Here is a 23,948-nt window from a genome sequence, read left to right as displayed (position 1 = left end):
TGGGCCTGAGTGGCAGAGCCCAGCTCAATGCTGCCCCGGTGCCTCTGCTTCTTGTGTCCGTCTCAACACCAGGGCAAAGCAGGGGCAAGCCGTCACCACTCAGATTTGGGAATGGTCGACGTCCCCGCTGCACTGAATCAGTGGGGCAATGGGGAAGCTGGCTGCAGGAGCAAGGTGGGGTTTGCGGTTATGGCCCTCGGCTGTCACTGAGGGGTTTGTAAATGGAACAAATTACGTAGCAAAGCCGCCGAGCAAAGAGAGCCCTGAGGCACCATTGCAGAGCTGCTTTGCACTCCCATCAAAGTGCCTGGCTACACTACCAGGACAGAGGCATTGCCCCAAGGATGTTCCCTTGGTGATCGTGAAGCCACTCTCCAAGCAGCACGGCCTGAGGCTTAGAGTCTCTGATGCTGGTTATGCTGATGTGGCTGGCACGCAATCAGTGGCACTTTCCTTGATCATGACTGCCCCCCGGGAGGCTAACAGTCTGGCTGAATACCAAACAGCTCAGCCTTATTGGCTATGGCACTATCATTCTTGGTGCCCCATGAGCAGAGGGTTGGGCTCACAGCTCATCACAACTTGTGGCTGGCACTGCTATGCCAGGGAAGTCTCACTGCACTGTCCCAGCAAGGCTCTGGTGAATGGATGAGCCACTGAGGCCTTGAGCAAAGCCACTAAACCTACTGCAGCTGTTCCTCCAATCAGACCAATCGGCACCGCACCACCCTGCTACTTACAGTGACACACCCAGCCCTTGGGTTCAAATGCCAATGTAACCACCCCCTGCTGCACTGCAGAAGTGGGTATCAACCACAGGAGCTTCCACGCTGAAGCTCAGCCTGCTATCACTCAAACTAAACCAGCAAAGCAACTAACTGGCTGCAATAGTAGGCTGTTGCCCTTCTATGGCCCAACCACTCATGGTGGCCACAACATTCATATCAGAGCCCCATTCACAAAAGCAGAGTCGGGGACAGTTTTTTAAAGAACTTTAATAAGCTAAAACCATTTTTTTTGCTTTGTTTTTATTGTTGTTAAAAATGTCATTGCTGTAAACTTGAGAACGGCCATGTGCCCAGGGGCAACGCCCAGGTCCAAGGGCAGGCACATGAGGCAGGACGTGCCCATGGCTCCTGCTCAGTGCTGGGATACAGGGTGATCAGGGCGGGGACGAATGGGAAAATATCAACAAGCCCGCCCTGGCCGCGTTCTCTGCTATACATCTATGCACAGGCAGCAGGGAGCCAGCTGGGAAACCTGACTCACAGTCGCACCTCCGCTTCCCAGATGTGGCACCAGAGCCATTGCCCTCCAGATGTGGTGCTGACTGAAGCAGCAGAGTCCTGCTCCAAGGAGGATGCTGAGGCCCTCACCCCACCCCCACGCCTGTCTGTTTCCTTCATGAAGCCAGTGTTTTCATTGCTCCTTTTGGCAGCCTCAGACACCCAGCTCCTCTCTGCCTGCACCAGGGGGAGCGGCTTGCCGGCTCCCTGCGTGAAAAGTGTGGGCTCTGCAGGTGCCCCTCAGTTTGTGTAGACCTGAGTTCCGATCACGCGCATGATTTCCTTCTGGATCTTGGGATCCTGAGTGTTTATATTGGCGTCTCCTACTTGTCCGTCTTCGTACCTGGGAGGGGCGAGGCAGGGAAAGCACCATGAGGGGGGACTCAGCGACCACCCAGAGCTCCCCAGAGTGCACATCACCAGCATGTCCCTGCTCCAGCAATAACCCCCCCTGGGCCACACCCCCAGCGACGGGAGCAGAGCTGGGGTCTCCAGGCCCTCGGACAGAGGGGGAGGTCTCTGATTGCAAAGACAGGCACCTTGCTCTGTGTCTGGGCAAGGGACTGGCAGGAGGGAGATGAGCCCCAGCTAAACCGCCCAGGTTTGCCAGTGGGGCCGCAGACTGGGAGCCATTCCATTGCTAACACCCCTCCCTGAGCAGAGCCAGGCTGCGGGCACCAGCGGCCTGGGTGTCAGTGTCTGGTCGTACTCTCAGCTCCAAGATGGGTCCGTCTCGGCAGGGCTGGCCTCCTGGTGACAGAGTGCAGACCCCTCTGCTGTGCTGCTGGCGCTGAGCACCAGGCCAGGGGCTCTGCCTGCCAGCACCTCCCTGCCCAGCGCCCCCTTGTGCCCCCAGCTGGCAGGCACCAGGCCCTGAGCTGTGCGGAGCCAAGGGGAGCAGGCTCTGGGACTCACCTTCCTCCCACTCCTGACAGCTGCACGTCAGTGCCACTCTGGCTGGCTGGGGCAGGGGATGTCATAGGAAGAGGGGAGAGTAATGAATGGGGGGGGGGGCGCTGGTGTGGAAGGAGGGGGCAGTGGGGCTGGAGGCTGCACTTGAGCATCCATTTGGTGGCACACAGGATGCTGCTAGGCCCTGGAGACCTCCCTGGGGGGCGGGGGTGGTGAGGGGCACTGTGTTCTCCTCTCCCCTCCCGTATGGGGCTGAGTCGAGATGCTGACTAATGGTTCGCGATGCTCTTGCTGTTTGGGCCATCCTGGTGCAGTTTGGGCCATCCCATCCCCAAAGCGGGAGCTGCCCCCATCCCACATGCAGGGCCACTCCCAACTCGCACCCCGGCACTCACACAAAGAAGAAACGGGTGCAGACATGGTCCGAGACCGGGCACACCCAGATGTTCCCGTGCTTCTGGAGATCCTTCGAGGTGATCACTGCAAAGGGAGGAGGTGTCAGACAGGCGCCAGGTGCCCTCACGGCTCACACACAAAGCTGGGGCCCTGCCTTGGATACCAGTCCCATGGGGCTGTCCCTGGGTACGTGTGTCCTGCCACACTAGGCTGTGGGGGGGAAGGGCTGCCTCCCCATGCCAGACAGGAGTGCTGGGAGAGGCACAACCACCAAGGAATAATGGGGTGACCATGCCAAGGACACCCATGGTGCTGCACCGTGGCACTGCCTGGCAGTGACCCCAAGGAACTGCACCATTATCTACCCACTGTCCTGTTAACACCTGTTACTGCAGCCTGGCTGTGCTCCCATCAGTCACCTCATTTAATTAATCCACTGAAGTGTGCCCATTCAACAGGATAACGGGGTGAGATTTGAGCCTGTGCTGGGAGGAATGGTAGATACACTGGAGGCAGTGGCGTAGCCAGCTTCTAAGGCTTGGTCCACACTGGGGCGGGGGATCAATCTAGGAAACGCAACTTCAGCTACGAGAATAGCGTAGCTGAAGTCGACGTTTCCTAGATCGAATTAAGTTTACTTACTGCGGGTCCACGTGGCGCAGGCAAGCTCCCCCGTCGACAGAGCTTCCTCCTCTCGGCGAGCAGGAGTTCTGCAGTCGACGGGGGGAGCGCTTCTGGAATTGATTTATCGCATCCAGATGAGATGCGATAAATCGATCCCAGAAGATCGATCTCTACCCACCGAATCAGGCGGGTAGTGTGGACCTAGCCTAAGAGGAGGGGGAGCAAACATCAAAAAGCCCCCCCCCCCCCCTTGGCTGGCTCCTCCAGCTGCAGGGCCGTGCCACCCGCGCACCCCCCCGGCTCGCTCCTCCGGTTGTGGCTGCCAGCCGCATGCTGCGCCCCCCCCCCCCCGCTCCTCTGGCTGCACCCCCCTGCTCCTCTGGCTGCGCGCCCACTGGGCTGCCAGCCTGCGCCCTCCCCGCTCCTCCGGCGGCAGCTCCTGGCCACGCTGCATGCTGCCCGCGCCCCCCCCCCACTCCTCCGGCCACGTGCCCGCTGCCCATCCATGACTGCCAGCCTGCGCCCCCCCTCGTTCCTCCGGCGGCTTTTGGAAAGGCGCCACTTTGGGAAATTGTGCTGGGGAGAAGCGGCAGCTTCCCCTGCACCCCCCTAGCTACGCTACTGACTGGAGGGTAGGGATAGGCTACAGAGGGACCTAGACAAATTCGAGGACTGGGCCAAAGGAAATCTGATGAGATTCAACAAGGACAAGTGCAGAGTCCTGCACTTAGGACGGAAGAATCCCATGCACTGCTACAGACTAAGGACCGAGTGGCTAGGCAGCAGTTCTGCAGAAAAGGACCTAGGGGTTACAGTGGACGAGAAGCTGGATATGAGTCAACAGTGTGCCCTTGTTGCCAAGAAGGCTAATGGCATTTTGGGCTGTATTAGTAGGGGCATTGCCAGCAGATCGAGGAACGTGATCATTCCCCTCTATTCGGCATTGGTGAGGCCTCATCTGGAGTACTGTGTCCAGTTTTGATCCCCACACTACAAGAAGGATGTGGAAAAATTGGAAAGAGTCCAGTGGAGGGCAACAAAAATGATTTATGAGGAGAGGCTGAGGGAACTGGGATTGTTTAGTCTGCAGAAGAGAAGAATAATGGGGGATTTGATAGCGGCTTTCAACTATCTGAAAGGGGGTTTCAAAGAGGGTGGATCTAGACTGTTCTCAGTGGTACTGGATGACAGAACAAGGAGTAATGGTCTCAAGTTGCAGTGGGAAAGGTTTAGGTTGGATATTAGGAAAAACTTTTTCACTAGGAGGGTGGTGAAGTACTGGAATGGGTTACCTAGGGAGGTGGTGGAATCTCCATCCTTAGAGGTTTTTAAGGCCTGGCTTGACAAAGCCCTGGCTGGGATGATTTAGTTGGTGTTGGTCCTGCTTTGGGCAGGGGATTTGACTAGATGACCTCCTGAGGTCCCTTCCAACCCTGATATTCTATGATTCTGATTCTATGCAGGAGGTTCTTCATCTTTTTCATTCTGAGCCCCCCCCCCCCCCCAACATGCTATAAAAACTCCACAGCCCACCTGTGTCAAAACAACTGGTTTTCTGCATATCCAGTATATTAAAAGCCAGGGCCAGCGTTATGGGGTAGCAAGCAGGGCAACTGCCCAAAGCCCCATGCCACACAGGGCCCCGCAAAGCTAAGGTGCTCGGGCTTCAGCCACAGGCGGCTCAGGCTTCAGCTTCCTGCCCTGAGCCCCAGCAAATCTAAAGCTGGGCCAGCTCTCTGGTTTATTTTGGCGGACCCCTCTGAAACCTGCTCGAGGCCCCGCAGAGGGCCCCAGGTCCCTGGTTGAGAACCGCTGGACTACATGATCTAATGGTCTGGCCTTAAAAACTCTAGGAATCATTAGGATCGCCCCAAGGGACCTGCCTATACAACAGGGGTAGGCAACGTTTCAGAAGTGGTGTGCCAAGTTCACTCCAATTTAAGGTTTTGCGTGCCGGGGTAATACATTTTAACGTTTTTAGAAGGTCTCTTTCTATAAGTCTATAATATATAACTGAACTATTGTTGTATGTAAAGTAAATAAGGTTTTTAAAATATTTAAGAAGCTTCATTTAAAATAAAATTAAAATGCAGATCTTATCAGTTTAGTGTAATCCTTGCTCTCGCTTTTCCTTGTTGAGTTTTCCAATGTGGGCTACAGCACGGGGTGACTGAAGAGCGCTGGGTCGAGGCCAGGAGCAGAGCCCTGGGCTGGCTGCCGGTAACCCAGGCTGGCAGTGGGCTGAGCGGCGCCGGCGGCCGGAACCCCAGACCAGCAGCGGGATGAGCCGCTCAGCCCACCCCCAGCTCCATTCAGTCCGCTGCTGGTCTGGGGTTCCAGCAGGGGTGAAAGTAACTTACATTTCTTTCAGGTATTGTCATATTGCAACCCCCCTCGGGGGGAGGAGCTCAGGGCCTGGGGATGTGTGGGTGTGGGGGGGAGCACTCAGGGCAGGGGGTTGGGGTGCGGGGGCTCAGGGCAGGGGGTGGGGATGTGGATGATGCAGGAGTCGGGGCTGGGAGCATGGGGGGTGCAGGAGTCAAGGTTGGGTGGTGTGAGGGGCTCAGGGCAGGGGGTTGGGGTGTGTGTGTAGGAGGGCTTGGGGCTGGCCTGGGACAGTCCCGATTGCAGCCAGGTTACCTGGATGGTGGATGGGTCCCTGCCCCACGCTGTTCCTGTTCCTGCCAAGGGAGCTGTGGGTCAGCTGTGTGTACACCCCCTGCCAGCCCGAGGTTCCGTCCATCCAGGCCAGCAGCAGGCTGAGCGGGACCGGCAGCTGGAACCCCAGCTGTCAGGAGCCAGCAGACGGAACTCCAGACCGGCAGCGGGCTGAGCCACTCAGCCCGCCGCCGCTCCGGAGTCCCGGCTGCTGGCCCCGCTCAGCCCACCATTGCTCTGGGGTTTCGGTCACCGGCCCCTTGTCAGCCGGGGTCCTGGCCACCAGGACCCCAGCTGGCAAGGGGCCGGCAGCCGGAACCTAGAAGTGAAAGTAAGGTGGAGCATGCACGGGGCTGAGTGGGGCCGGTGTGCCATTAAAAATCGGCTTGCGTGCCACCTTTGGCACCCAGGTTGCCGACCCCACTATACAATTATGTTTCAAAACATACAAAAAGGAGTTGACTAACATCAACTGAATAGCGTTATTATTTATTTGTATTGTTGGATCATCTAGGAGCCCCCACTGAGATCAAGACCCCATTGCGCTAGGAACTGTATAAACACGCAGCAAGAGACAGTCCCTGCGCCAAAGAGCGTGCAGTCCAGCCAGACAAGTGAGGAAAGAGCCGATGGAAAGAGAGTTAGGCTACAAGCAAAGAGCCTAGAACTGGCTGGGATTGATTCAGTTCAACTTTTTTTGTCAAAAAAAAAAAAAAAATGCAGAATCATTGAAACCGAAACTTCTGGTGGGAAAGTTTGGACAAATGTCTCAACTCCAAAGCATATTTGGAAAAACCGTTTCTGAACCGTCGAAATGCCCATTTTGACATTTCTCAGAACAAAACATTCTGGTTCCTCCAGTTGGAAAGTCCTGTCCGTTTCAAAACTCAAGCCACTTAGAGTAAAACATAGAAAATGAAAAGCGGGCAAAATGTTTTGACTTTATGGCAATGGAACGTTCGACTGAGCCAAACCAAAACGCCTTCAGATTTCCAATGCATGAACGTTTTCAAGTTTTCACTTTTCATCCCGATTTGGGACTGGAAGACATTTCTCAAATTCTCACAGGGAAAAAAAACTGTTTCCTGCCCAACATGAAGAGCAAAACCCTTTCCCCCCACCCACTGGCCCCAGGAAGGAATGGGCAGGAGTCACACTAGCCCCAGGATCAGTGGGCTCAGACCCAATAGAGGGCATAAGCCAATTCCAAAGCATAGGGGCCCAGCACTGGAAATGCCCAGGCAGGGTGTCTGGCTCTGGGGAGAGTTCACAAGAGAACATCGGCTGATCTCAACTACTACATGGGGGCCTGGGGAGGAGGCTGGATCCCAGCCAGACAGTCCCACCAGGCAGGGCTTTAAAAAGTCAGTATCAGCCCCTGGAGCTGTGCCCAGAAGCCACCAGGGATCCACCCAGATCCCATGGGCAGGCCCCAACCATGCCAGAGCCAAGCCATCAGCTGATCGAGAGTGAGCCCCAGCCAGACCGCCATTCCCCAAGCCCTTTCCCCAGCCAGGCACTGAGAAAAGCAAACACACTGAACCCACTGGGCTCAGCACAGAAGAGGCCGAGACCTACCTGTCACGCGCAGCTCATGGTGGCTCGCTGCCTCCCACAGCCTCACAGCCATGCTGAAAGTGAGGAGGTGATCTAGCAGAGTCCCTGCAACCCTCACTGCTACCAGGGAAAGCTGCTGGGGAGGAGCCAGAGATAACACCACCCTTCTGGGTCTCCAAGAGAAGACTCCTGAGTGAGTGATGCCAGCCAAAGCTCCACCAGAGACAACGTGGCATGGGTCCCCTCCAGTCATGGACCAGCCCCCAGACTGGCCCAGATACTCCTAGAGAGGGAGAAATGATGCCCACCAAGCACAAGGCCTGGGACACACTGTGCCACAGCCATTTGTGTGGCAGAGAGGGGACACCAGCATATGGACGGCCAAGGTGATGAATGGGCAGCACGTCCCACTAGGGCATGGAGCGAGCAGACCACCAGCTGCACAGCCCAGCAGGAAGTCTGTGCTCAAAGAACAGGCAATAGGCAGCCAGGTTTCTGGCACCCACCATTCCAACCCCACCTTGTTTCAGTGCCATTCCTGGGGTCCCAGGGCCCTCAAGGCGGTGAGTGAGGACACCCCTTCCTCCACCTCTTACCTTCACAAAGTGCTATACAGTTTAGATTCCGACTCTGTAGGAACCGGGACTGGATAGATCGAGTCTGCAAACAAACCACAAAGTCTGGGTTACCATGACCTGCCTGGCTCCCCACTCGGGTTGCATCACTGCTCTGCCTTTGCAGCGGCCGGTCCTGCCCCTTTCATAGTCCAAGCTCCGTAGGAGCCGCCAATCACAGTGGAGAATATTGACCACGTCAGAGGTATAAACACTGATAACCCAACCAGGGATGGACCCCGGCCCTGCTTTCTTCATTTGTTGCTCTCAGTAATTTGTTGAGTTCTGGGCTCTGTGGCCCAGCCCCCAACCGAGGGTGGAACCTGAAGCGCTCCTCAATGCCCTCTGGCAGAGGGCCCACTACACCGTAACTCGTATCAGACCCGACACACTGTTGTCCTAACATGTCTCTAAAACATAAGGTATCATACGTAAACTGGTGACATGTTGGTCCTGAAAGTCATTGCGTAACGCATGTACAGATTGGGTACAAAGAGTTGTATATGTGTGCTGGAAATGTGATTGGGAGATGGAGCATGACCCCAGCTTACCCTAGGCAAAGGAATGTCTGACAGGCTTGATGACCGGTAGAGGACAATGAAAGTACATTTACATATCAGGCGAACAAAGTCATCAAGCTAACAGGCAACGGAGGAAGGCGCTCAGTGAGCATACCGGGGCTCGAAGCCTGCATGCCCAGGAAGTCTTTCTGGCTCTTGAAACAAAGACAATAGACTTTGGAAATTGTAAGAGAGAGCACAAAGACATTCTAAGTATCTATCACTTAAGCGAGGCCAGAGCCCTGGGAATCTATGAAAGGTGGATCTTCGGCCATGGGGGTTGAAGTCTCTGAGAAAAGATTATAAGTGAGAAATTGCCTGAGACCAAGCTTGTGATCTGTTATGCTTTTGACGCTAGAAAGTGGGTTTTACTTTTGTTTAGCTTGTAACCAGACAAGCCTCTTGCTTAGTATCACTTAAATCTCTGTTCTGTATAAATCAACATATTCTTGTTTTCTTACCAAACCATCTCAGTGTTGTGCATGGAAGTGAAGGGCGAGTCTTCAGCTAACCTAACCAACTAGTGTGCACACCGTCTCTTTGGAGGCAGCGTATGCAAGTGTCCAGTGAAAGGGGCTGACACTGCAAGGAGACCGCTCCAGGGAGCGCAGGAACTGGGGTTCACTGATGGGTCCCAGCAAGGCAAGGCTTAGATGGGCAGAGCCTTGAGGAGTGTGTGGTGAGGTGGGCTGGCTGGGTGGCAGGGAGCTGACTCACAGTTTAAGCTCCAGCACAGTTCTCACTTGTGGAGGCAGAGGTGTAACACAGTGGTGTTCGGTACTGAACAGAGCATCACAGAGGGGTGGGTCTTTTCCTCGGGCAGGCTCCACCCCCCCCCTTCTCAGGATTCAAACAGGCTGCCCCCAGGCTGTGCACAGCAAACAGCCAGCTGTCCACCCAAGTGAGCAATGCCGTATCCACCCCACCCTGAACAGTGACGGAGGAATTCCCAGTCTCACTGCTCCCATGGGGGGAACAGGATTGGATGCTTGTAAATTGGAGAGGCTGATGGCTCAGGCTGGGCTCACTGCAGGCAGAGCTGTACAGGTTTGGTACACACACACACAGACAGCTCTGCCAATGCATCCCAGCCTTGTCTCAGGACACACAATCAGCTTCATGCTTTACAAAAATAGAGCCAGAATAAATCCCACCAAACATCTGATAGATGTAAATAGCCAGGTCTCCAGATGTAGATGCCCAGGGCACAAACCAGAGAGGTAGGTGAGGCTGACTATACACATTTTATAGATGGGCAAACTGAGGCACAGAAAGTGGGAGTTTCCAGAAGTTGACTGTTTTCACAAGTTGACTGCCCATTGACATCAATGGGACCAGAGTCGGGCCAATACTAAGAGGTTATGGCCCTTACCAAAAGAACAACAGAACAGCAAATAGAACTTAGGAGCCCTGAGCCCCAGTCGCCTGCTCTAACCACTGGACAACATTCCCTCCCCTCACGCACAGAAGCAACAGTGATTGCGCAAACACATCTCAGGCATGACACAAGCCAGTCTTGCACATACTCCTGCGGCTGGCGTGAGGACAGAAGGACAAACAAAGGCTGTGCATGGCTGGGGTTCCAGGGACAAGGCCCAACAAGCAATACCGCCGGTTACCTGAGGGATGGTGTTCATTCGGTTATATCTCTGGACGAGCTCATCCTTTGAGGGCATCCTGTGTTGTCCTTTCCCCATCCCTGTTGGACAATAAAGGAAGAACAGCAACACAGGTCAGCAGTTACTGGGGAAAGGCCGCCCTCCTCTTGCTAGATCTTGTGTCCAGGATGCTCCACAAGGCACAGCTGCTCGCTGAAGGAGGCAAAAGGATGAGGCCAGCTCTCCATGCAGATCAATATTGCCCTGGCAATGCAATGCCAAACCTAAGGCTGTGTCATGACCCAAGCAGACATTCCCATGAAGAACATTAGATGGTGCAGGAACTCTCTCATATACAGGAGCACAAATGCATGTGTGCACGTGGGAACTACCATGCAGGGGGCTGACTTGTTGAATGTAACCACATAGGGACCTGTGTCCCTGGAGATCATTTGGGCAAGAGCTGAGACGACCATCTTCAGTCTGCTGTCTATCTGTAGGACTCATGAATGAAATTGTTTTTAACTGTTTACTTTATTAATGTAACTTCATAAGTAAAGTTTTATGAATGAAACAATATTCATTCATAAAACCGGTTACCCCAATAACTGGCTAGTTAACAATTAAAATGCTTGTTAAGAGCCATAGCTGTTCAGTCAGCTGCCTTTGTAAGTTTCACTATCAATCCAATTCCTGCTTAAATCACTGAGACTTGCACTGTTTCAGTATTGTAACTTCTGTTCACCATTTATTACACTTGCCTACAGTGTAACTTCTGTTCACTGTTTGCCATATTGTAATTCAAACCCCATTTTAAAACGCTTACTCCATTTTGTAAGGGCTTGCTGCAACCTTCATTTTTGCAAACCCTGCTGTAATCTTATTAGTTTAGTTTAGATGTGTGAATGAGGTATGTATGGATGATGGAATCAACCTCCAGCCCCAGCCTGTCCTGATTAAATACAGTTCAAACACCAACGGCTGAAGATGCAGACAAAAGCCCTAACAAAGTAAGAAGAATCCACCCTAAAAAGAAAAGGTACAATAGAAGAAAGATCAAAGCCCGGTCCCAGGCTGAAAGTCATGTCTGCAATTGACGGGTGATCAATCACCAAACCCAGAGGCAGCGTGACACAGCAAAACCTATAGACTCTGGATTCAAACTAAAGCCTACAAAAAGGATGGGTGAGATGGAAAACTTTGGAGGAGGGTAACATTCTGCTGCCAACATGGAAGGGCATCGGTGCATGCCCAACAGAGACCCAGCTTGTCCTTGTGCCCGGCTTTCCTAGCCAGTTAGCCGCCACAAGCTACGAACCCAAGCTGCAAACTCAAGCCACAGACTCAAGCAGGACTGGTAACTATGCAGCAGCTGCAGAACATCTGATGTGTGTGTGTGTGTGTATACGTATTAGGTATAATGTGTGTGTGTATAAGGATTAAGATATTAGTTATTGGTCATAAATCAAATTGTTATCATAATAAATGTGGCATCTTTATCTTGTCCCCTTTAATAAGATCCTGCTAGTTTTTATTGGTATAACATATCCTTTAGGAGGCAAGGCTGAGTGATGTTCATAACATGGCCCTGCCACACCACAGCCACTCATGGATTTAGCCCCAGTGGGAGGACTGGACCCACTCTTACAGCTTGGGAACTGGAACACAGGGTAGATCACATGATTTGCCTAAAGCCACAGCATTTGCAGCTGAGCTGGGAATTGACCCCATGTCTCCTGAGCTACAGCCCAGCACACAGCTCCACCAGGCCACGTCTTACCCTGCATTTATACCTCATCGGCTACATGATACCTGCCCTGTAGCTTAACAATCACAGGTGCTCAGGGAGGAGACTCTGTAATAAGGTGCTCCTGAAAGGGCCATGCACTGCGGAACGACAGAGAGCCACAGCTGCCACCATCTAGGGCCGCCTGGGGCCATTGTGAAGGACAAAAGTGGGGAGCAAGTGACACTGCTGAAGGCAGGGTCTGAGCCTTGTCAACAGGAGTTGCTGTGGTTCCCTGTTAGTCTGGAGTTTAACAGGACCTGGAGATTGAATTCTGTCTCCCGCTATCCCCCTCAAACTGCCATGGGGCAGCGTCAATCCACAGAAGCCAGATGAACCCCAGAGCAGCCAGCTGGCTCCCTAGGTGCTTGTGGCTGAAGCAGGGGCAAGCTGACTTTCTCTGCCATCCCGCTGGCCTGGGCTGGGCCCCCCAGACATGCATTGTCACCAAATGCTCCAGGTGAAGATCCAACCCGAATGGGAAGCATCCATGGGTCAGGGCCCTTGACAGACGATGCAGCGATGAGTCTGACTTTCCAGAGCTAAGAGGCAAGGCCTGCAGCAGTGTGATGTGTCTCAGGGACACTCAAGCTGGAGGGGGGTTAAGCAGACACGGCTTCTACTGCCCTCGTTTGCTTCCTGATGTGCCCTGAGAGACATCAGCCCATAGGCCCCAGATCCCCAGAGTGAGTAGTGTAAAAGGGCCCTGGGAATCAGAAAGTTCCCCGCGTTCACCTCCCCATGGAGAGGGGAATAAACAGGGACCAGGAGTCTCCACGTCCCCCAGCTCTCTGGCCTGGGTTAGACAGGAGGCCAGACTAGGTGATCACGGCGGTCCCTTCTGGCCTTCGAATCTGTGAATCCATGGGACCAAGAGAAGGGCCAGCAGAAACCCTGGTGGGGGATCTATGGGGACTCTCCCTCCACCCCCACTGGCCATGGCTAGTGGGCAGTGATGCCAGCACTGTCTGGCTAGTAGCAGTGATGCCAGCGACTGTGCTGAGACTGCTGCAGGAGGGGGATATATGGCTTTCAACAGCTTTGGCTGCTCTTTAGCAATGCCCGGGGTTAGGGCGACCTACCACTCAGGGCAGTTCCTCTGCTGGCCACATGCTTGCTGCTGGTGTGGCCAATGAGCCATGTGGAAGCTGTGCAGAGGGGACAGAGCTGGCTGCCTGGATGGGCAGCTAGGCTTCCCCTCCACATGGCCCTGCTGCACTCCCAGCCTAGCTGGCTTGGCTCCCCTTTGCGCCCCACTGCAGGGGAAGGGGGAGGCAAAGCATTTGCCAATGGAACTCAAGAGGAACCGTCCCCTGTTCATCAGGCGAACAGAGTGGAGAGGAGGGAAGGAGGGCGAGGCAGGGAGAGCAGGTAACAGACCCAGTCATGCCAGTGCTTCGCAGCCTTCCCCAGAGCAGGACACACACACCCCATCTACCAATGCAGCTTGGTCGCTGCCCCTGACACCGGCATGTGACCCACCTGAGAGCCATGACCCCAGGCTACCCCCGCTCTAGGTGTTCATACCATGCCTATCACCAAGTCATGACAGTACCCTCGAGGCACTACAGTCATTCATTCCCCAGGCAGGATGTCTCTCTACACAGTGCAGCCAGGGGCTTTCAAGAGGCACTGCTCTATAATGCACAGGCAGCAGCTGATATAATGCTAGGCTGGACTAGACACAAGGGCACTTACCACAGGGGCCAATCTCACCCCGGCCCCGGGAAATGCAGGCGGACAATCGATTGGCCTTTTCCTGCTTACCAGGGCTGGAAGGGTGCTCTGACTGGAATTTCCAACACCGCTCCCAGAGAGGCACCAAAATGACTGGCCCGATGTGCTTAGGGGCTTTGCCCACTGAGTACGGCAGGTGCAGGGCTCTCTGGGAAATCTGGCCCCGGTGAAGGGTTCCAAGCACTGGAAATCTGGGCCTGAGCTCTTTTGAAGAGATAAAGCCAGATTTTCAGAGTTCCTGTGGAGAGACTTTTGCAGATCAAATAAATCAAGCAAGCCCCAGCATGGGAAAGGCCTGAGAGGTGATGGGCTAAGAGACGAGGCCCCTAGTCCTCACTGAAGCCAATAAAAGCTTCAGATACGCAAGGGAGGCAGGACTGGGCTCCCAGTTTGCATCGGGTTTCTTACTGTGCTGATGCAATGGCTGAGGGAACTGGGCCAGCCGGGAAGCTGGGTGCCCTGGCAGACACATCGGGGGAAGTATGTTAATTAAAGCTAGTTGGAAAACAGGTTATTTCTCTATGGCAAATTTCTACACAAATTAAACAAGTTTGTCCAAATTTTCCATGGGAAATGTTGATATTTCTCTGAAAAATGGGAAACTGAAAGCGAACGAGTTCAGTATGGAAATGCTGCTGTGGTGCCCATAGCAGTTGTAGTTCAGCTGCTTCATGTTCTTCTTCTGTTAAGTGGAGCACAGAGTCTGGTCCAAGAGGTGAATGCAGCTGAACCACTCAGTAATAGGGACCATAATGTAATATCTTTGGAGGGGGGGAAATGCCACAGAAACCCGCCCCATTCACACTTTACTTCAAAAAGGGGAACTGTACAAAAAGGAGGAAGTTCATTAAATGGAAATTAAAAGGGACAGTCTTAAGGGGGAAATGCCTGCAAACTGCATAGACACTATTTTAAAACACCATGACAGAGGTTCAGACTAAATGTATACCCCAAATATAACAGAACAGTAAGAGAACAAAACACATGCTGCGATGGCTAAAGAGCTGAGTAAAAGAGGTGGTTGGGGTAAAAAGGTATCCTTTAAAAATTGGAAGTCAAATCCTAGTGAGGAAAATAAAACAGAGCATAAACTCTGGCAAGTCAAGTGTAAAAGCATATTAAGACAGACTAAGAAAGACTGAAGAGCAACAAGCTAAAGACACAAAAACTAACAGCAATTTTTTTAAGCACCGCAGAAGCAGGAAGCCTGCCAAATAATCAATGAGGACACTGGATGATTGAGGACTAAATGAGCACTCAAGGAAGACAAGGCCATTGAAGAGAAGCTAAATGAATTCTTTGCATCAGTTTTCACTGCAGAGGATGTGAGGGAGATCCCCACACCTGAGCCATTTTGAGGAACCATCTCAGACTGAGGTGTCAATAGAGGAGGTTTTGGAATAAATAGCTAAATTAAACAGTAATAAGTCACCAGGACCAGCTGGTATTCACCCAAGAGTTCTGAAGGAACTCATATATGAAATCACAGAATTAATATCTGTGGTATGTAACCTATTGCTTAAATCAGCCTCTGTACCAGACGACTGGAGGATAGCTAATGTAATGCTGATTTTTTTTAAAAGGCCGCAGAGGTGATCCTGGCAAGTACAGGCTGATAAGCCCAACTTCAGTACCAGACAAATTGGTTGAAACTGTAGTAAAGAAGAGAATTATCAGATACATAAACATGATATGTTGGGGAAAAGTCAACACAATTTTTGTAGAAGGAAATCATGCCTCACCAATCTATTACAATTCTTTGAGGGGAGTCAACAAGTATATGATCCAGTCGGTATAGTTTTCTTAGACTTTCAGAAAGTCTTTGACAAGGTCCCACACCAAAGGCTGTTAGGCAAACTAAGCAGTCATGGGATAAGAGGGAAGGTCCTTTCATGGATCAATAACTGGTTAAAAGATAGGAAACAAAGGGTAGGGAATAAATGGTCAGTTTTCAGAATGGAGAGAGGTAAATAGTGGTGTCCCCTAGGGGTCTGTACTGGGACCAGTGCTGTTCAACATATTCATAAATTATCTGGAAAAAGGGGTAAACAGTGAGGTGGCAAAATTTTCAGATGATACAAAATTACTCAAGAGAGTTAAGTCCAAAGCTGACAGCAAAGAGTTACAAAGGGATCTCACAAAACTGGGGGATTGGGTAACAAAATGGTAGATGAAATTCAATATTGATAAGTGTGAAGTAATGTACATTGGAAAAAAATAATCCCAGCTATGGATACAAAATGCCGGGGTCTAAATTAGTTGTTACCACTCAAGACAGAGATCTTGGCGTTTTTGAGGATAGTTGTCTGAAAACATCTGCTCAACGTGCAGTGGCAGTCACAAAAGCTAACCCAATGTTAGGAACTATTAAGAAAGGGATAGATAAAAAACAGAAAATATCATAATGCCACTATATGAATCCATGGTATGTCCACACAGTGAATACTGCTTGAAGTTCTGATCACCCCTCAAACAAGGAGTATTAGAATTGGGAATGGTACAGAGAAGGGCAACAAAAATTATTAGGGGTGTGGACAAGCTTCCATTTGAGGAGAGATTAAAAAAATGGGACTCTTCCTCTTAGAAAAGAGACAACTAAGGGAGGATATGATAGAGTCTACAAAATCATGACTGGTGTGGAGAAAGCGAATAGGGAAGTGTTATTTATCCCATCACATAACGCACAAACCAGGGGTGCCCCAATGAAATTAATAGGTAATAGTTTAAAACAAACATAAGGAAGTATTTCTTCACACAACCCACAATCAGCCTGTGGATCTCATTACCAGGGGATGCTGTGAAGGCCAAAACAATAACTAGATTCAGAAAAGAATTAAATATGTTCATGGAGGACAGATCCCTCAATGGCTATCAGCCAAGATGGCCAGAGACTCAACCCCATGCTCTGGACATCCTTAAACCTCTGACTGCCAGAAGCTGGGACTGGACGACAGGAGATGGATCACTTGATAATTGCTCTGTTCTGTTCATTCCCTCTGAAGCACCTGGCATTGGCCACTGTCCTAAGACAGGATACTGGGTAAGATGGACCTTTGGTCTGACCCAGTATGGCCCTACTTATGTTCTATGGGCTAAACCCCCTGGTCAGACTACATCTCCCATGGTTCACCACAGTCTCCCCTCTTGGAGAGGTGGGTGATGCATCATGAGAAATAAAATCTAGCTGGGGAGCCTGGCCCAGAGAGGAGAAAGGGGACATGAGGTGCCTGAACTACAGCTTCCAGAGGGTATTCGGGTTTTGGATGAAAAATCAAAGCTTCCCCCAGGAAGCAGACACTTTGCAGAGAGACATTCATTGTCCATCCGTTCCTGAGACATTGATGGCACCTTCCAGACTGCAGGCATGGGAGGCTGCTTCTCATAATCAGTGTCACGCAATGCTGGAGAAGAACCAGGACCCGCCCACCCACCCACTCCGCCCCAGGCTGGCAGAGTCACCTTCCTGACTGTACCTGTCTGTGACAGCAGATATCCACGTAGCCAGGGACTTCCCATCAGAGAAGACCCATCGCCCCGTCAGACCGAGGCAGGATCTGGCACTCCCGGCCAATGGCTGTGGGTACATCCCAGGGCATGTTACAGAGAGAGAGGTGGGGAGGGGAGAATGAGGGAGCCGTGCGATGCATGGGGATTGCCATAGCTGAGACGGGCACACACACAAACACACCACAAAGCAGGCATGCTGGCGCCACTAAGCAGACGTGTCTCTGAGAAGGCAAGCATGAGCAAGGGTTAATCCCAGGAGGCCACAGGACCAGCTCCCCTACAATTTAAACCTGCCTCCATGCCACCGGCACACCCTGCCCAGCCACCCTGGATGGAGCTGTTCTTGGCAATAGCCCTGAGGGGGACAGCCTGGAGCACAGGGGTGACAGAGGAGCAGGGTCTGGGGGCACCCATGCCAGTCACACACAGCTCTGGCTGGAAGCAACATGTGCAGATAAGCCTCGCATCAAGCCCAGCCCAGTGCGCAGACCAGAGCCCCGGAGGGCAGGCTGTGCAGGCCGACCCACGTGGGAAACCCTGCTCAGAACTGTCCCTGGGAGCCGCATTCTCCTTCCCTAATACACATGGCTTCTGGAAAATGCTGTTTGCACGTGCTTCTCCCAGCCTGAGCGGTGTGCAACTGGCATGAGCCCTTTCCACAGGGCGCCCAGAACTGCCCCAGCCCAGCAGCATCCCTCCCAGGCTGGGTTTGCAACAGGACATGGAGGGGAACGTGTAGTTCTCCAGGGCCATGGGGTGCACAGACAGACGGGGAGAGAGGAGAGCCTCTTACCTGAGTATCCAAAGGAAATACTGGAGATGGGGCTCAGATAGATGCCTTTGCCATAGGCTGCTCCATGCAGCTTGCAGGAAAACACCAGCGTGAGCAACACAGGCAGAGGGTGTGAGCATGTACCCAGGGGGTGCCGCATCCACCAGCCCAGGGCCAGGGCGGGGAGAAACCAACAGGGCACAGCCTGGCCAGACTGCAGGCCCTCCCCCGCTAGTCAGTCTGTCCATCCGCCCCAGGCTGCAGACCCTTCCTCTGCCTGTCGGTCTGTCCATCCACCCCACGCTGCCAGCACCTCCCCCGCCTGTTGGTCTGTCCATCTGCCCCACGCTGCAGGCCCCTCTCCTGCATGCTGTCTAGCCGTCTCCCCCCATCTCCCACCAGTCAGTCTGTCCAACTACTTTTCTGTCTGCTTGTCCCACTCAGGAGCAGCTGAGCCTGCAGATCCAGTGCCTGGGCACTGCTGGGAGTGGGGCGGGTTTGGGAGAGTCGGCTGCTGGGAGCTGAGCTGAGCTGCAGTGAGAAGAGGAGAGGGCATGGACTTGGGTTTGGGACCCTCCCCAGCTGGGTTGTCAGTGAAAATCCACTGCCCTGGGAGCCCTCGGACACGTCTCTCGCGGGCACACCCTGCTGATGGGAGACTTTGCTGCTGGTGCTCACTGCAGCCCAGCACTGCAGGGGTTAATCTCGCCCCACAAAGCTGGGCTCTGTTTTAATGCCAGCCAGGCCAGAGCCCAGACCTCAGACCCACTGGCTTGCTCAATGCCCAGGAGAGCCTAGGTCACCTGCATGTGGCCACACCCAGCCCATGTGGTCAGCACGCTGGCAGAGGGCTGGCACCAGGCAGTTACCTGCAGTTTGGTGTAGGACGCATTGACCAGCCCGTTGCGTAGGATGGAATGCCAGTTCTCAATGTGAGATCCACTGCAAGAGCAAGGAACCAGCACGTCAGGCACACAGCCCTGCCCAGCACTGCCATCCTGCATGCGCCCCTGCTCACACGTGTCCCCTCACGCACCCGCCCTCCACTCCTTCACTGGCACCTAGCACACACACAGCCAGCCACTCCCTTGCTACCAGACCAGCACCCGCCCCGGCCTCCCTCTCTCCCACACACCCACACCCGGGATGGCAAGGCCAGAGGTGGAACTTCCGGCTGGAACAGACGCCCACGCGAGCGCTAAACGCCACCGTGTCTGTGGCAGTGCGGGCACCAGGAGGGGCTGGCCGCCCCGAGGACAATCCCAGGAGCGAGCCTAGCCACATACCTAGGGCGGCTAGCCCCTCCCATTATGCCTGGCTATGTCCATGCCAGCTGGACTCAAACCTCCTGCTCCAGGGCAGTCAGACCCACAGATACACCCTCCCCTAGGGCTGGTGCGGCTTTGTAAAGTCCCAAGAACTCTCTCCTGTGCTGGGGCACGTCCAGCCTCCCCTTCTGAATGGCCCTGGGCCTCTGGCAGGATGGCGGGCCAGGCAGAATGAAGACAGAGGTTCGGCAGTCCCAGCCAGCAGCCCTTCCCAAGGAGCTCCCTACTCACACACCCTGGGGATGCAGGCAGCCTCCCAGGGCTCCTCATCAGCCCTGCGGTGCCCCAGAATGCCCAGCTGTGCCATGCCCACACAACACGGACTTAGCCGGGCAGCCCCAGGAAGGTCCTGCTTAGTGCAAGTAAGTTTAGATCCTTCTGCACTTCTGGGCTTTGAGGCAGTAGGCTGGGATTCTCAGGAGAGCAGCCCTTACTGCTCCGTCTGGGCCTGGCCGCGCCTCTGCCCTCCCAGAATAAGGAAATAATGCAAGTTAGCTGGTCCCTGTCAGCTGCCAGCCCCTTTGGGGCTGGAGTCCCTGTTCTGGGCAATGGATTGAGCTGGTTCTGATCTGACCCAGAGGGTCCTTCCCCTCCCTAGCACACAGCACCACCATTCCACTGCCAGGCGGGCTCGCAGGGCCCAATCCAAAGCCCAATGGGGGTCTTTCCATTGACTCCAATGGGCTTTGGATCGGGGCCTAAGTTTCCTTATCTAGCAGCAACCCCATTCCCCCAGCCTGCCTGTAGCCAGAGTTCTCCCCCAGGTACACTGACCCTCTCGCCTGGCTGGGTACCTGGTTCAGCTGCTGCAGCAGGGGCTTGGCTTGCTCTCTCTGTGCACTAGCACCCCCAGGGCATTGCTACCAGACAGGGACAGGCCCCACTGCAGGGATTCTCCCGACATGCTGCAGTGAAGGAGAACCCGGGGCGGCAGCGCCAGCCAGTTTGGAGCCCCCAGGAAGAAGCAGCGGGGAGCTGCCCCAAGGGGAAGGGCCCCATCCCACCGCAGACTCACTGAAAAGCGAAGGTGCTCCCGTAGAGTTTCTTGGCTGTGCGGAACCGGGCTTCCTTGGCTGGGGGGCTGCTCAGCAGGAGGAACTGGTGTGAGGTGTGCATGAATTTCAGCTGCTACCAAGGGAAACAGACCAGCAAAAAGGGGAGGGAGCGAGCGAGCAAGAGAGAGATAAAAGAGAGAGAGATCATGCAGGGAAGTCGGTCCCCAGCGCTGAACCCCCATCCCAACCGCACCACTGTCTCCAGGAGCCAGTGCAGGGCCCAATAGTGCAGACCCCTCCACACCTCAGGGACGCTGGGTGCCAGGCAGTGACTGGTGGGGTGGAAGCAAACCAAGGCTGCTCCCTGAGTGGCTAGCGATGACCACAGATGGAGACTTTCACCTTCCCAGCCCAGTCCCTCTCGGCAGGGCCTTCAGGCTGTTACCAGTGACCTAGGAGCAAGTGTACATGGGCCGGGGAGCCGTGCTGGGAACTGGGGGTTGGGGAAGCTCCGGCCCACTGTGGCAATACGGAGCAGGGCTGCACTCACTGGGCATGCAGGAGGGAGCAGTATGGTGGCACGCAGCCAGCCTGACCCAAAAGGAAGGAGCTCGTACCCTGAAAGGGGGGCGGCCACGTACCCTGCTGAGAGGCAGCTTGACAATGTGAGATCTGTTACTGGAGATTATCCTAGGGAGGGGAAAGAGGCCATTAGAACTGCGGGGTTATCCTGCCAGATCAGCCATTGGCCCAGTTAGGATCAGACCAGATCAGATCTTAGATCAGACCAGTCCACACTCTTCACATATTGAATCAGACCCCAGCCCATCCAGCGTGGCGTCCCACCCCCTGTCCTGGCAGATCAGACCCCGCCCATCCAGCATGGCATTCCACCCCCTGCCCTGGCAGGTCAGACCCCCGCCCATCCAGTGTGGTGTCCCGCCCCCTGCCCTGGCAGGTCAGACCCCAGCTCATCCAGCGTGGTGTCCCGCCCCCTGCCCTGGCAGATCAGACCCCAGCTCATCCAGCGTGGTGTCCCGCCCCCTGCCCTAGCAGGTCAGACCCCCGCCCATCCAGTGTGGTGTCCCGCCCCCTGCCCTGGCAGGTCAGACCCCAGCTCATCCAGCGTGGTGTCCCGCCCCCTGCCCTGGCAGGTCAGACCCCAGCTCATCCAGCGTGGTGTCCCGCCCCCTGCCCTAGCAGGTCAGACCCCCGCCCATCCAGTGTGGTGTCCCGCCCCCTGCCCTGGCAGGTCAGACCCCCGCCCATCCAGTGTGGTGTCCTGAAAGCTTCAGAAAAAAAGAAAAACAAACCAGCTGTGCCACATGATCTCAGGGAGAACAAGTGTTTCCTCTCAACTGTTGCCTTTCAAGGCTCACAAGCAATTCAAACCAGCACCCAATCCGCAGATATCACGGCTCCTCCAGCCCTTCAGGATTGGTGCCTCTGTGTCTGGCAATGGGCCAGAGAGGATGACAAAATTCCAACCCATCCACCCCCCGTGGGACCCATGCTACCCTAGTGGGCCAAGCAGAGGCTGTTTGTATGAGAAGCAGCACAGCTTTTAGCCACTCATGGTGGCACGGGGGAACCAGAGGCTGGGCAGTACATCTAATATTGGCCCAGAGAGATGGTCATGCTTCTACACATTAATAACCATAGGGGCTGACACTCCGTGCCCTGGGGACTGTGCCTCTGTGCTGCCTGGGAAGCTCAAACCCTCACTGTTCCCAGATTGCTCATCCCGGGGAGAGCGTAACTGGGTCCCCTCAGTGAGCCGGTGCTTTTATCCCCTGGCATCTCATCCATCCTATGAGACCCTTGCCCACCTCTGCCCCAACCCTCCCACAGCCCAGCAGGACATGGAGCACTTACCATTGCAGGAGAGGGTGTGCCAGAGGGTCCAGCTTGTCCATCTGCTTCTTGATTTCCAGATACGAGCCCTGCAAAGAACAGGGCAGCACTAATGCTGGGGCCTGGCACAGGACACGGGGCACCTCGGAGCGCATCTCGGTCAGAAAGTCACATAACTGAGTCGGAGCGCCAAGGGCACTGGGGTTTCCATCACCAGCATCTGCAGCCCGCGTCCTTCCACAGGGAGAGGAGGGTGACAAAGGAAAGCGAACCTGGCTCACCAGTGGTGCCCTGTGGCTAGGACGCTGGCTCACTAGGGGCTGGGACTCTGGCCTGGGGCTCAGGAGAAGCAGGCTGTACTCCCAGCCCTGGCCCTGACCTTGGAGATGTCATGTCTCTGTTAGCTCTTCAGGAAAGAGCCTGGCTCTTCCTCTGGGGCTGTGCAGCACCTAGCACACTGGGGCCTGGATCTCGGTTGGGACCTCTAGTGCAGTGGGCCTATGAGTAATAATGAACGTCAAGAATGTCACCTCCTCTGCAGCAATGGGACACAAGCAGCCACCCCGTTGGGTGAGGGTGGAGGGGCAGGATGGGCTGAGAGAATCAGAGAGGGGCCTGGATTTTGGGTCTGCCCTGAGGCCAGACCCAGCGATGGCAGCACAGGCTACCGTACCTGGGTCATTTCCCGGATTGACATCACACTGTCCAGGGCCTTCTGCAGACGCTCATAGTTCTTCTTCTGTGGCGTGGGAATGGAAAGAGACAGCTGTCAGGCACAGCACACACAGGCACATACCTGGCCTGTCCTTCCTGCCCATCCCCCCACCAGCCTGATGCCAGGGGTCTGAGCTCTCCAGGGAGCCTGCAGTCCTGTGGAGGGAACCCCTGGCCTCACCACCTCATTGTGTCAATGCAAATCGGAACTGCACTGCAGCCACAGGGTGAGTGGGAGGCAGATCAGATGCCATCCCCGCCCATTCACACAGGGGTGCTCAGGAGTCTGGCTTTGGGCCACAGCAGGCTGGTAGCACTGATGCTGGTGGCTGTCAGAGACAGGAGCCTGGGCTCTGTTCAGATCTGCTCTGGCAATTCCTTCGTCCCTCTGTCCAACTCCTGCACCTGAGCAGAGTCGCCCCACTCCCTGGACCCAATGGGCGGGAGGAGGACGTCTGTCTCCCAGCTCAGGTAGCATCTCCTCCCCCTGGAGCGTAGTCACACCTGGAAATGTCTGGGTTTAAATGGCCTGGGATCACCACTGCCTTCTTGACTGACAGCAACACGAGGTCCTGCCGAGCCAGCCCAGCCCCAGGAGAGCGATCGGCATCTCCCCCGCCTCAGGCGGCAGCAGCTGGGTCTGTAGCGAGAAGGGACAGGCTGCCACACCCCGGCTCAGTGACCCTCCCAAGCGGGAGTCCCGCCCCCAGGTGGAGCTCACCGCCGTGGTCTCAGGAGCGGCCCAGGGCCCTGCTCGCAGCAGTGGGATGAGGCGCTTACCTTAGGGTTAAAGGCAAGTGTTTTGGGATCGCTGGGGTCCACCACGGAGGGATACGGCTCGAAGATGATGCTCTTGCGCGGGGACTCCAGGGCAGCCCGGCACATGGCCACAAGCAGGTCCACCACCTGGGCCGGGGAGAGCGTGACTGAGAGGAGGAGGAAGGAAGGAAGCGCCACTGCACCAGCACGAGATCAGGCCCTGACGTGAGATACAGCCCTGGACCTCTGGGCCGCCGGAGCCAGCAGCTGCCAGGAAGCAGGGCCCTGATC

At 54.7% G+C, this 23,948-nt stretch overlaps 1 protein-coding gene across 11 annotated transcripts in view; it reads right to left on the bottom strand.

Annotated features, from left to right (window-relative positions):
• Positions 1-977: 977 nt before the first annotated feature.
• The window catches only part of PARP6 (poly(ADP-ribose) polymerase family member 6), a 52,926-nt gene continuing 29,955 nt past the window's right edge, over positions 978-23,948 (bottom strand). For 2 of the 11 annotated variants that reach the window (XM_024103994.3, XM_024103993.3), the window contains exons 13-23: positions 23,679-23,804; positions 22,858-22,923; positions 22,206-22,273; positions 20,972-21,020; positions 20,351-20,460; positions 18,877-18,949; positions 18,029-18,098; positions 10,227-10,306; positions 8,030-8,093; positions 2,594-2,678; positions 978-1,629 (exon numbers count right to left, since the gene is read on the bottom strand). In XM_024103994.3, coding sequence (XP_023959762.1) covers positions 1,527-1,629; positions 2,594-2,678; positions 8,030-8,093; positions 10,227-10,306; positions 18,029-18,098; positions 18,877-18,949; positions 20,351-20,460; positions 20,972-21,020; positions 22,206-22,273; positions 22,858-22,923; positions 23,679-23,804 — 894 coding nt within the window. In that variant the 3' untranslated portion in view covers positions 978-1,526. Of the gene's footprint in view, positions 1,630-2,593; positions 2,679-8,029; positions 8,094-10,226; positions 10,307-18,028; positions 18,099-18,876; positions 18,950-20,350; positions 20,464-20,947; positions 21,021-22,205; positions 22,274-22,857; positions 22,924-23,678; positions 23,805-23,948 lie in introns of all 11 variants that reach the window. The other 9 variants (XM_005280984.4, XM_005280985.5, XM_008166791.4 and 6 more) reach the window with 6 other exon arrangements.

This window comes from Chrysemys picta, chromosome 10 (genome assembly GCF_011386835.1).
Source record: "Chrysemys picta bellii isolate R12L10 chromosome 10, ASM1138683v2, whole genome shotgun sequence".
Taxonomy (NCBI): domain Eukaryota; kingdom Metazoa; phylum Chordata; order Testudines; family Emydidae; genus Chrysemys; species Chrysemys picta.
Note: the sequence above shows the minus strand (reverse complement) of the source record. Positions and strands in the feature narration are given on the sequence as shown.